General features: G+C 44.3%; 1 protein-coding gene and 1 long non-coding RNA gene across 3 annotated transcripts in view; one reads left to right on the top strand and one right to left on the bottom strand.

Moving 5' to 3' along the window:
• Positions 1-13,815, top strand: part of LOC142159310 (uncharacterized) — a 361,481-nt gene that overhangs the window by 225,072 nt on the left and 122,594 nt on the right. The gene's annotated exons all lie outside the window — the stretch shown is intronic.
• The window catches only part of TSPAN13 (tetraspanin 13), a 31,310-nt gene that overhangs the window by 11,772 nt on the left and 5,723 nt on the right, over positions 1-13,815 (bottom strand). For both annotated transcript variants that reach the window (XM_075214073.1, XM_075214072.1), the window contains exon 2: positions 1,825-1,992. In XM_075214073.1, coding sequence (XP_075070174.1) covers positions 1,825-1,992 — 168 coding nt within the window. The remainder of the gene's footprint in view (positions 1-1,824; positions 1,993-13,815) is intronic.

Genomic DNA, 13,815 nt, shown 5'->3' with positions numbered 1-13,815 from the left:
AGGGAGCCGAATCGCCAGCTGAGAGCAAGGGAAGTATTTTCTTCTTCTTTTTTTCAGGAACTTTTTTTTTTTCAGCTGCCTCTGACGGGCCCCTTGGGCTGCAGGGCCCCCGTGCACCTGCCCATCGTGCCCTATGGAAGAGACAGCCCTGGGCGGAGCCACAATGATACAATTTACAGCGAATAGAGTCACGGCTCCACCCCCACCCACTCTGCAAGACTGTGCGGGAGATTGGCTTACTCTTTTAAACTACACATAATGGGGCCAATTTAAAGTTGGGGGCAAATTTTGACTGCATACAGAGTTTGCCGCTAAGCAAACCATGTTGGGCTGCAAGGTGGCATGAATGCAAACTTTTTTCTGCATGCGAACACTGGTCAACTCTATTTTTATGCTGCATTTTAGGTTTGGGGCAAAGCCGCAACCCTCTCAAAACTCTAAATCAGTTTGTGCATATTTACATATTTCCCCCCTGCAGCGAATGTATTTTTGACATATGCAAATTTTGCATCCAGTAGCTGGATCTACTCCTACTTCTCAATCAGCCCCAAAATGCCCAACTTATCATCATCATCATTTATTTATATAGCGCCACTGATTACGCAGCGCTGTACAGAAAACTCACTCACATCAGTCCCTGCCCCATTGGAGCTTACAGTCTAAATTTCCTAACACACACACACAGACAGACAGAGAGAGAGAGACTAGGGTCAATTTTGATAGCAGCCAATTAACCTACCAGTATGTTTTTGGAGTGTGGGAGGAAACTGGAGCACCCGGAGGAAACCCACGCAAACACGGGGAGAACATACAAACTCCTCACAGATAAGGCCATGGTCGGGAATTGAACTCATGACCCCAGTGCTGTGAGGCAGAAGTGCTAACCACTGAGCCACCGTGCTGCCCCAGAGATTTGGACCTGAATAGGGCCTTTTTCTTATTATTTGTCATTTCTGGGACCCTTCAACCTAAAGTTATTATTAATTTAATATTTTTGCTACATTTTCATACTCTCAGGAAAAACTGGTGTCTTCTTGTTAAGGTTTTTTTTTAAATTGCAATACTAGCTACATTATTTATATTCTTGAATGTGGCCAACAATACGTAAGTGGCACCGCAAGAATGTTGTGTAGAAACATTTTAAAGCCAGACTGAGCAGCAGATTTAAATTCAAGTTATTATACTATAGACGGATCCATATTGCCTACTCTTCCAGAACATCCAGGAGATGCACATTTATGGAAGTTCTCCTGGACTCCCAAGAGAATAGGTCACCTACCCAGATCCTGCCAAAACAAAGTTTGTTGGCGGGCTGCGAAGACTCGATTTTCTGTGAACCGCGTCAGTTTGGCCCTGCCATCGCTGCACGATGGCGCAAATCGTGCTCTGCGCAGGGGGACCATGACAAGGTGAATCCCATTGTCATACCTCTGCACTTTCCCCTTGGACCAAAACATAGGCAAGTATGTATTGATAAGTGGTTTGAAAAACCAATCAGATTCTAGTTATCATTTATTTAGTACATTCTACAAAATGACAGCTAGAATCTGATTGGTTGCTATAGGCAACATCTCCACTTTTCAAACCCGCCGGCAAACTCTCAGCTTGATACATTTACCCCCAGGTCTTCATGTAATGGACAGACTGACTAGATTTTCGGGCATGTATAACCTGTTCCCAAACCTTTATGGAAATGTAAAAGTTCAAAGTGCGGAGGAGAGATGCAAACATTACTGACAGTGACATTTATATCATTACAATATGTTTCAGGAAACTGGTAGAAGCATTTAAAAAACACAGGTTTATGAGACCATGAAAGGATACAAAGAACAGCAACACCTGATGGTGCTTAATCGCCCCAATTAATCCGACCAGGGCGATCAGGAACAAGAGGATGCCGACTGCAACCGCCACGCCAACCACTCGGAGACTGGAAATTAGACCGAATCCGATCCCCCACGCTGCCACGCCGATGAGCAGGAGGCTGACCATCTAGACAGAGCAGAGGATAAAGTCACAACAGGACAGGACCGATTAAATATTTCATACAACTTATAATGTGGTTGTTTCCGATACTTTGTATCACTGCAAACTGTGGCAGGGATCACTTCTACACCAACAACATTAACCTTTAGATTAAAATAAATCAAAGTTTCTTAATACTGAAAGCAAAATATTGTAAAATAAATTTAGAAAAAAAAACAAACAAAAAAATACAGCAAAAACACACAAAGGAATTAAAGTACAAATAGAAAAAAAACAAACACAGGTCTTTATTACACCAACTGTATATATTGAAGTCACATGTAGCTCTACATACATTGTGTAACTTTTATGAGATCTAAACCAGTTTCTCTGCTGGTGTTCAGACATTACGCAAACACGTTTGGATGGTTCTTGCACTTTACGACGGACTAGTGCGTGACCCACGCTCCAGATGATAAGTGACCTGAGTCAGCGAGTCTGTGTTACAACATCAGCGTCTCGTGTCCTTTGGATGACGTCACTGTCATGTGGTCAGAACAACACTTCTCCTTGTTTAAACCAGGCTGTGATTGATGCAATAGATTTTTAGAAAGATCCCCCCATGAAAAATGACACCGGCATAATTAAAATTAAAACAGGCAAGTTGAAAAATTGCAAGTAATTAGTGGAAACATAAGCAGCACGGTGGCCTAGTGGTTAGCACTTCTGCCTCACAGTACTGGGGTCATGAGTTCGATTCCCGACCATGGCCTTATCTGTGTGGAGTTTGTATGTTCTCCCTGTGTTTGCGTGGGTTTCCACCGGGTGCTCCGGTTTCCTCCCACACTCCAAAAACATACTGGTAGGTTAATTGGCTACTATCAAAATTAACCCTAGTCTCTCCCTGTCTGTCTGTCTCCCTCTCTGTCTGTGTGTGAGTGTGTGTCTACATTAGGGAATTTAAACTGTAAGCTCCAATGGGGCAGGGACTGATGTGAATGAGTTCTCTGTACAGCGCTGCGGAATTAGTGGCGCTATATAAATAAATGGTGATGATGATGATGATAAGAAGCAGATGGGTAATCTGAGCAGGAGAGTCTGGTTATAGTCTTATGGGAAGATTTATCAAACCTTCTTAAAAGGAAAAGTGGAGGTGTTGTCCATAGCAACCAGATTCTTTCATTTCTAGAATGTAAAAGATAAACGATAGCTACAATGATTGGTTGCTGTGGGCAATATCTCCCCTTTTCCTTTGATAAATCTACCCCTTCATTAAATACATACTATTATATAACGTCCTGACACCAGCGTCCACCGCTTTGAACAAAACTGGCCGGACATCGCTATGAGAGAGCCCCATAATTACCGGTGATCCCAATACCAGATTAATCCAATTATGATCATGAAATCTAGTTTAACCACGACCAGGGCGGGGCTCTGCAGGGCGCCTCGAAATAAAAAAAAACGGAAATCCACGGAGAGGAGAGGAGGGAAGGGGCTATGAATCTTACCTGCATGAAGCTGCTCCTCTCTGCTCTGTCTTCTCCCCTCCGCTCACTGACAGTGACAGGCCGTGATGATGTCATCATCACGGCCCGACAGTGTCTGTGAGTGGAGGGGAGAAGTCAGAGCAGAGAGGAGCAGCTTCATGCAGGTAAGTTAAAGAAAGACATGGGGAGGGGTGGGGAGGGGAGCTGAGGGGAGGGAAGTGCAGCGGCAATTTTTAAAGGGGGGGGCGGCGATTTTTAAAGGGGGAGGGGGCGGCGATTTTCACACTGTGCCTAGGGCGCCAAGGATCCTAGCACCGGCGCTGACAACGACTACGATCTGTATGCCTAGGCAATGACTGACTGTGCTATTCGGGCCCCAGGTCATCCAGTTGTCTGCTACATAAATAAATCTATCCAACCCAATCGCCCGCGTGTGTAGCTGAATTGGACGAAGTTCCATTTGCTTAGCCCCAAAGCCAAACAGCCAGGTCTGTCATGTTTCAGCACCAGGACGGGAGTCCGGGGACGGAATTCCCCCATGACTTTACCTGGAAGCTGCCAAACACCAGGATTTAGAGGAATTTCCTCTGGATTAACACAGCCAAAAATAAGAAAAATTATAATTGTATTAAAAATACAAAACAATGTACTAAAACAACCTGATAAAGTGCAGTTGTGTAAGGATCCCAGGGGAGTAATAAGCAAGACTGACCACAAAAAACAAACAAAAAGAAAACACACAAATCATTTCTAAATTGAAAATCATGGACAGTATCCGCTTCCTGCCAGTGATGAGCGACACATTGTGCGTCTAGAGAGGATGTCCTTTCACTACCTGAATATTTTCACTTCTGGGAGAGGTGGAAATTCCTGATCTACTGTGGTCCTGGGACACCAAGAAAAAAACTTTAAATACACAAAAGTGTTAAATTTAATACAGACGCTGCCTCACATCGATGATGAATATCAACCATATCCACGGCTGAACCAAGCTGTATTTTTTGAGAACAATGCGCACGTCCGATTTAATAAACGGGATGGATCTAAACTGGCATTAGGTTGGACTTTGACGTTACATTTAAGTGAAGTGAAACAATAGTTCACAAAATAAGTTCCTGCTGCTTTAACCGCAAAATACAACGCGCCGGCGAAGGAGATATCGTCGTGTCACACAGCAAGTCGCACGCACAGCGCATGAAAGATTTAATGATTTACTTGTCAGAGCTTTTCACCGACGCAGGTTTAGATCAATGTCCCTCAGTCTCTCTCCTCAGATTTCCCTGGGATAGAGTTACACACATTCCTCTCATTACATGAAAAACAATATGGAGTAAAGTCGCCTTTTGTGCGAGAGCTCAACGCCGGCCGGCCGTGAACCAGAGGGGTATTTCCCACCAGACGAAGGGATCAGGAGAGAAGATGGGCCCTTAGAATCTCTATTGGGGTCTGACCTTACAGACTTCATATGGAGTTAGTGACTGAGGTAAAGCTAAAAGTTTCGGAACTTGATAAATAGGGCAAAATTGCAAATCTAAATCCAGTGAGATTTGATTGATGTGGACAGAAGATCCTGTCGGTTTATGATCTACGTGTTTTGATACATATGAACTATAATACATTTGGGGGGAAACGTTTTCTAGCAAGTAATAAACCAAACGCAAGACCAGCAAGTCACTTGACGGTCATTAATCGTATCATCCATCGCAGATTTCCCATTCCCTTCAGGGACAATGGGCTGCTTTGTCTACTTCATACAGACCCTGAGCAGAATAAAGCACTTTACGGCTAATCACAGATGTCTTTTACAAACGTCGCAATTGCTGATCTGCAGCAAATGCCACATTCTTTCTAAATGCCCTTTACTACAAGTGGGATTAAAACAGAAACAATGTATGTAGATATGTGCAGGATTTACTGTACTGCTGTATCTATCCTTCACTCTCTATTGGTCAGAGATCTCTATACCTGTAATGTCATTCAGAAGGGGCTCATTGGATGCAGTCATATTTCTGCGACAAGCAAGTCTCACATCACCAAGTCACTGACTTTGATCAATAAATAATTGCCCAGTGAGCAGCAGTGCGTACTATACCAGATATCTCTCCTGAACTGCAAGGGTCCCGATGGTTCTGCTAACTGTGGTCATTCCTTTAACAAGGAGTTCAGACCGTTTAATTAAGTTCTACATTGTGTCTACAGAATGCAATAATGACATATTAAAGTAGATGTTACTCAGTACTGTGGTGTACGAGGAGCAAAGAAAATGACATGCTATGCTATTCCCTGATCGTCTATTTTTATAAAGCTTTAGGGGGGTATTCAATTGTTAGCGTTAACGCTAACAAACGAGCGCTCAAAAAATCTTACCGTTAATACGGTAATTACTTGCGGAATTTCAGCTCGCAGCCCCCTGAGCGGCGAGCTGAAATTCCGCGAGTAAACTACTGTATTAACGCTTTTCGCGTGCAATATTACCGTATAAACGGTAATATTTTTTGAGCTCTCGTTTTTCAGCGTTAACGCTGACAATTGAATACCCCCCTAAGTGTTAAAAAAAATCTCTAATTTAGCAACTTGGTATGTGGAAAGGATTTTCATAGAAATATGGTAACATTCAGTGAGCAACACAATGATTTTGATCTTAATGATTTTCCCTGTAAGAGAGAGCTGCTCTGATATCCAAGGAAAGAGCAGGAAGTACAGATCACCCTCTTGTAATACAGAAAAAACAAAAATAATGCTATACGGAGAACCCCAAGTCTCAGGTATGTTAAAGTAGTGTTACTATATTTAAGATACATTGCAAAATTTCTCCATGACTGCAGTGGGCTGGGGGTGTGGCACTTGACTATGATGTCAGAGCCCAATGCTACACTCCTTAAAATAGCGGATGCCACCCTGACCTCATTCCTAACTAGGGGGGCAGCGCAGTGAATTTTAGGAAGTGCTACACGAGTGCTTTATATGCATTTTTTTTAAATTGCTACGAGGCCGACACATTAATAGGAAGATGCTCCCAGGAACACAAGAATGTAGGTGATAGAAACAATGTTACAATTACGTAACACCCAAGATTTAAAAGTGTAAATAGACCCTCACCATCCACCCAAAGCAGTGGCGCACGCAGGGGGGGGGTTTCTGGGTCTCCAGAAACCCCCCCCCCCCTCCGCTAACTAAGTGCCCACCATAGTGGCACTGTCCTATACAGCAGCCGCAGCGCTGTAGTGTATACAGCACCGCCGCGGACGCTTCTTTGACAGCGCCGCGGCTGCTGTATAGGACAGCGCTGCCAAAACGGAGCTGCAGCTCTCGCGGGCACATGCGCAGCAGCTCTCTCGTGTGTTTTTTTTTTTTGTTTGTTTGTTTTTTTTTTGGGGGGGGGGGGGGGGGGGTTGGGTCAGGCATGCGCCCCTGCAAAAACTGCCTCCAATCCACTTAACCATGTATACATTTGAATGATCACCCACTTTGTGATAAGCCCCACCCCATTTGGGGTCTGCAAATTAAGACTACTGGGAAGTAGGTAGTTATAAGGCAGAGTGATTAAGATTACTGGCAAAATGATTTACAGTAAATGGAGACACAGACTGACAGACAGAGAGACCGAGCGACATAAACAGGCAGAGAGACATAGACCGGCAGAGAGACATAGACAGACAGAGAGACATAGACCGACAGAGAGACATAGACCGACAGAGAGACATAGACAGACAGAGAGACATAGACAGACAGAGAGACATAGACAGACAGAGAGACATAGACAGACAGAGAGCAGATACTGAAATCCATCCCAGGGTCTGTGGAATATAAATTCCTGAGCCCAGGGATCACTTGGCAACCCCTCCAAAATATCCCTCCATTCACTCTCTGAAAAGCAACGTTGCTACTTAACCTCCTGTCACAGCGATTTGTGAATGGGTGGCTGAGTCTTAGATCCAGCCACAATGGCTGCACGGCAGAGAGCGTCCCCATGGGAACAGAGCGTGTACATCACACACAGATGACGCTGAAGGTCTGACCTGGTGATGTCAGCGTCGCTGTTGTGGAAAATAAGTACAGCAGGAATAGAAAGGAAGGAAAACATCTCCATACAGAGTATTCCTGACATATAATACAATGTATCATCACTGCAGAGCACGAGACCCTGGGTGAAAACTGATCATCTATTTATATAGCGCCACTAATTCCACAGCGCTGTACAGAGAACTCACTCACATCAGTCCCTGCCCCATTGGAGCTTACAGTCTAAATTCCCTAACATACACACACACAGACACACTCACAAGCGTCAATTTGATAGCAGCCAATTAACCTACCACATCACATATCACATTAAATGGTCAGGTGTGTTTGTTATAACATGTTACACTTGTATAAAATACCTGCTGATATGTTATTACAGATAGGTGTCACTTTCTTTGATTAAATGTATTGTTTTAACTTATTACCCAAATTAAGGGTAACATGCGGTCCTTCTGAAGGGTAGAGACCTGCACCTGCGTGTCAGCTTCCCCATCACTGGCTTGGATGCACCGGCTCAGCAGCGAAAATCATTACCAGAAATTATATTATAATGTCGGTAATATGCATAAGTTGGGCTGAGATGTTACAGGTTTGCTACACAGCATTTACAAATAAACCCTGTAGAAGATTTGCATAAAACCTTTATTTGTTTTTTTACTCATTACTCACATTCCCAAGTCTCAAACGGATCATGTTCCCTCACCTGTCAGCACAAATCATTGTTAGGGGTGTGTGCAGGTGAAATAGGTAAATGAAAGGAATCAGGAAATAAAGTTTGGAGAGTAAAGTAATTGGCAAATCATCCCCAGAAACGTCCATTTTCGCCAGAGATGGGTTTTTTGTACATAAACAGACCCCATAGAGCAGTGGTCAGGGAACAGGGGTAAATTACCCCAAATGGGGTAAAAATGAAATTCCTGGGGGTAATGCTGCCGATTCACATGCTGTCAGTTGGATTGTAGACCCCTTTAAATGTGAAATTGCTGTTGTACCTCAAGGGTTGGCAGAGGCACTTCTTGAGCTTCGATGCAATAATGAAGCACGTATTACATTTGAAAACAAAGCAGATCTGTCATATTTTTGGATGTCAACAGCTGCAAAGGCATCAAAATTGCACATGAGGAGGCAGTCAAAAAGTTGCTGCCTTTTGCAACAACCTACCTTTGCGAACAAAGATTTTCCACTCTAACGAACATAAAAACAAAGCAGAGAAATTGATTGGATGCTGAAGACTGCACCCAAATTGCTCTGACATCAAAATGCCCCAATATTGATGCTCTCGTATCAAAAACGAAGCAACATCATTTCTCCAAAACCTGAAGTTTTGAAGTTGAAGCTTTCAAAGAAATTTTGAATAGATTCAATAAAATTTTGAATTCCAATAATGAATAATATATGATTTTCTTCCATTCAAATCAAAGGGGGTAACGTCGTCGGCGTATCTAAATATATTTTGGGGTAAAAGATAAAAAAGTTCCCTGAACCCTGGCATACCGAGTCATATGGTTGATTTTTTTTTTTTTCTAGCCAAGGAACGGGTCACTGCAGCATTTACAATCTTTATAAGCAATCAGAACTCAATCAGGTAGATCGGAGACACAGGTGCAATGAGGACCCTGCATGGCCATGTAGACGGGATTATCATGTAGATTTTTCAACAAAGCTTTGGGCCTGTGACTCCCCCTCTCTCACCCCCTCCACCCCATTCCATCACTGTTTGAAGTTTTGTTAAAAATGTCATAGCTTTAATTTATACCCCCCCCCCCCTTTATATGCATCTGTCCTTCAGTAAAGCTTCAGAGCTATGATCTCACCCCCCCCCCCCTTCCTTGTCATTCACCTACACTCCCCTCACATCCATTGCTTGTTAAAACTACTATGGTGTTAAAGCGATACATGGTTAGTGTAGTATTGATATATAGGGGTAAATGTATCATACCCCAGTTTCTTAAACTCGCGGGAAACTTCCCTTTACAAGGCAGCGCCGCTTTAAATTTAAGCTGCGAAGACGCCTAACTCCCGCGAGTTTAAGAAACTGGGGTATGATACATTTACCCCATAGTGTAGGACGTTATATCTGATGACATATGCATACATGCCAACTCTCCCGGAATGTCTGGGAGACTCCCGAATCTTAGGTAGGTCTCACGGAATCCCGGGAGAGCTGGAGATACTCCCGTATCTGGCCCACCTGCCCACTTCAACAAAACTAGAGCCGGAATGTACGGGCGGTGGGGACCGGGCTTCGCGATTCACGTCATTTTGTCCCCGCCCCCAGTGATGTAATGCTTGTTTGGGGTCTTTTTACACTGTAAAAAGACCCCAAACAGCCATTATGTCACCGAGGGGCGGGGTACAAATGACGCAAATCGCGAAGCCCCGCCCCCTCCACCCGTACAACACCTCCTGCCCTCCAGGATCTCCCGGACCCGGCCAACATAAGGTTGGCAAGTATGGACATACGGCGTATTGTGCTCACAGCTGCGATGTGACGTAGTACACTTGAATGTAAGGTCTTATGTCTGTTTTTGTATCTTTATACAAATAAAGTTATTTTCTTTCAATAAACATTCGTCTGAACAACAGGATCAGCGCAGTTCGGACAGCCGCGGGCACCAAAATTCACAGGTTTTGTTGTTCAGCGATCTGGATGAACAATTTAATCGCAGTGGGAGTGGACCCTATTAGTATAATCGAAGAGCAGCGACATGTGTGGACTTGTGTCAGTGGTACAATGTATCTCTTTAAGAGAAATGTATAGATGAGGTTTAATTAAACGGGTTTCCATATTAAATGTGTCACAAATGACAGAATCCGGTGGCTCTGTGGTCTTACAGCAGTTATGGAGCTAGAGGTTCCAGAGGCTGCAGTGGCATGCTGGAACTTGTAGTTCCACTGGCACCCCTGTGTTCTGTTCCTCGGCTACCCAAACGAGCTCAGTCATCCCTTATATTTAAAACAGTGGTGTCTCTATATGGCCATTGTATATTAGAGGTTAGTAATGTACACGCGCTTATACAAGGAGAATGAACTATATAAAAAGGAAACTGAAACGAATCAGGTCAGTGTCACACAATGGAGCGTGTGCTGAATACACCATAATGGTCACATGACACCGGCCCGTGTACCTGTGAGAATCTGCATAATGCAGCCTGATTGTCAGCACCAGCCCCGGCAGCTACAGCAGAAGGTTTATTGTTACCAGCTTGTTATCAGATATCACACTCTGTGTTTTTCCATGCGTCAGAAGACAGATGACGGCACACAGACTGTAAGCCAGGAAACACGGGGCAGGGAAACTCCAGCCTGAGAGGAAGTGTTAGATTAAGTAGAGGTGTTGTCCATAGCAACCATTCAGATTCTAACTCTCGTGTTCTAGAATGTACTGGATAAATGATACTAGAATCTGGTGTGTTGCTATGGGCAACGCTTCCACTGTTACTTATCAGAAGGTTAGATTAATCTGGGGTGTAGGAAAGAACATTTTCATGGGGGGGGGGGGGGGGGCGGCAAAAGGCCAAGGACTACTATAGGGCTTGAAGCCCCTTTTTCTCACGTTTGGTATCTCGTTCTACGACAGTTGCAACAGTGACTGTAGATAAAGAAAGACTCCCAATCCTATGTTAATTTTTGTCAGTGTTTTCAGGGGTTGGTCAACCCCAGTTTCATTGTTAATTTTACTATAAAAATGTATTTATACATTATTGAATAATAATTATTAATATTAATTACCAATTTGGTCAATAGCTGTTATAGATAGATAAATTCAATTGTTCATCTTAACAATTTACATTTTTCATAGTCATTAACCTAGTTTTTATTCAGATTCCTTTGACAGCCTAATCTCATTTGATTGGGAGTATTTTTAAATCTGTAGTCACTGCCTCACTGGTTATGGTCTGTGCTATAAATTTATATTACTATATCTCATGTTTGTTACTGGACGCACCGCACGGAATTCAGGGTAAAAGTAAAGTGAATAGTTCTTCATCATCAATACAGGTTATTTATTAAATGTTTATGAAAGGAACACTTAGTATTTTTTAACTAAAGAAAATCAATCTGTATCAATCTATTCTAAGGGAATCTATATTTAAGAACATTTGATAGTTATACCAAGACAATCTATCATTTACAAAAGCTTCACAAGTTTAGAACAGATACCGTAACTTCAGAAAGTGGCATGAAGGCTTTTGTGTAGAAGTTCATGGGGGGGGGGGGGAGGTGGGGAATTGGGCAAAACACAGTGTCTGCCCACCCAGCAGATATCAGAGGGGCAACTGCCCCCCCCCCCCCCAGTTCCTATACCCCTGTCGCTACGCCAAAATCAGGAGGGCCAAGGGAGGATAGCACAAAGCTCCCCGGGCCTGAAGGCATTCTGCACTATGACACCGTCTAAGGCTATTCACATAGTACTAGCGTTTGCCGAGGCTGCATGTGGATTTCTTTCCAATAAGGCTGTCTGCATCCCAAAAGAGGGACCCCCGGTAAACTGAAGTTTAACAGTTCAAAGAAAGTTATCCAACCAGGGGCGGGCTGGCCCAGGGTGCAGGGGGGCAACAGCCCCCCCGGCCGCTGGGTCAGACGGCTATTAGGGCCAGGGGATAGGCCGGCCGGCCGCCCCCGGATGCAAAAAACATAGTTTTCCCCCTGCGGCCGCATCTGATAACATCAGATGCGGCCGTGTCAGCGCACAGGCGGCCGCATTACATGACAGGGGATGCGGCTGCCTGTGTGCACCCCGGCCATCCCTCTCCCAGCCCGCGCCTGTATCCAACTAACCCTTCCAGGGGCGCACAGAGGATTTTTCGGGGGGGAGGGGGGGCGGGTTTCCTCCGCCCCCGAAAAAAAATAATTCCTAGAGACCTGCCGCGCATGCGTCCGCGCTCCATTTCGGCTGCACTGTAGTATACAGCATCCGCGGCGCTGTCAAAGAACCGTCCGTGGCGGTGCTGTATACAATACAGCACCGCCGCGGATGCTTCTTAGACAGCGCCGCGGCTGCTGTATACTACAGTGCCGATATGTAGGGCACTTTTTAGCGTGGGGGGGGGGTTTCTGGAGACCCAGAAACCCCCCCTGCGTGCGCCACTGCCTTCATACGGCCGACCTCCCTCATTACTGCATCCACCTCATATCTCTGTGGATAAACAAACACATCTATTTTGATCCTGAATAAGGCAACAGAGTCTAACTCACCATTATAACCGCCTGTCATATCGGTTTTACTGTGCACATATACATGCATTTTATCATTTATAAACAGTGTATTTCTGCCCAAATACAGAACCATGCACATAGCGAAATGCGTGTTTCTGCAGGTCTGCATGAGCAGCATTGGGTAATAACGCCTTTACTGTACGCGGCCTGCATTTGTACGCCCCGTCCCTCCCCCGTCGCACCTTTCCAGGTGTTAGAGCCAGAATGTCGCAGGTTTAGGCCCATGTTAGTGCACCCACTTTCCTGTCACCCACAGAGCGATCTCACGCACACGCTACGCCCCGCTAGGTATCACCCCCAAAGTCTCACCGACTGGTTAGCCGAAATCAGTTGATTATTGCAAAACTAAGCAAACCTAAAAAGGCCCATACCCAAATATAGACAGATTTGTTTGGACGCTGGTTATCAAAATAAAAATTCAAGCTACAAAAATCACCTTTATCCTGAGTGTTTAAGTACTGAGAGCGCTATTAGACGACTGTGTCTGCTCGGTGACAAGAGCGATGATTAATCAGCAATATAATTAGCTGCGAGTAGGGGCCGAGGTGTCCTTTGTACTGGTCTCACTTTTTGACACTTGTACAGTTTTGCACAATCAAGTTCATGGTACAAACTTTAACTGCTGGTGAACTGCAAACGGTCAGAATTTGTCATAATAAATGGCACTAATGATACAGAGGTAACATTGCTTCACCCACAAAGTGCAGTCAGTCCATCGATCATTATATAGAGGACATCCATTAATTATTCTGAGTACAAGTCTTTATCTCTGCTGTTCTATACTTCCATTCTCTGTACTTTTATACTATATATTATATAATAATATCATCATCACCATTTATTTATATAGCGCCACTAATTCCACAGCGCTGTACAGAGGACTCACTCACATCAGTCCCTGCCCCATTGGAGCTTACAGTCTAAATCCCCTAACATACACACACACACACAGACTAGGGTCAATTTGTTAGCAGCCAATTAACCTACCAGTATGTTTTTGTGATGTGAGAGGAAACCGTAGCACCCGGAGGAAACCCACGCAAACACGGGGAGAACATACAAACTCCACACAGATAAGGCCATGGTCAGGAATTGAACTTATAACCCCAGTGCTGTG

This window comes from Mixophyes fleayi, chromosome 5 (assembly GCF_038048845.1).
Source record: "Mixophyes fleayi isolate aMixFle1 chromosome 5, aMixFle1.hap1, whole genome shotgun sequence".
Classification (NCBI taxonomy): domain Eukaryota; kingdom Metazoa; phylum Chordata; class Amphibia; order Anura; family Limnodynastidae; genus Mixophyes; species Mixophyes fleayi.
Note: the sequence above shows the minus strand (reverse complement) of the source record. Positions and strands in the feature narration are given on the sequence as shown.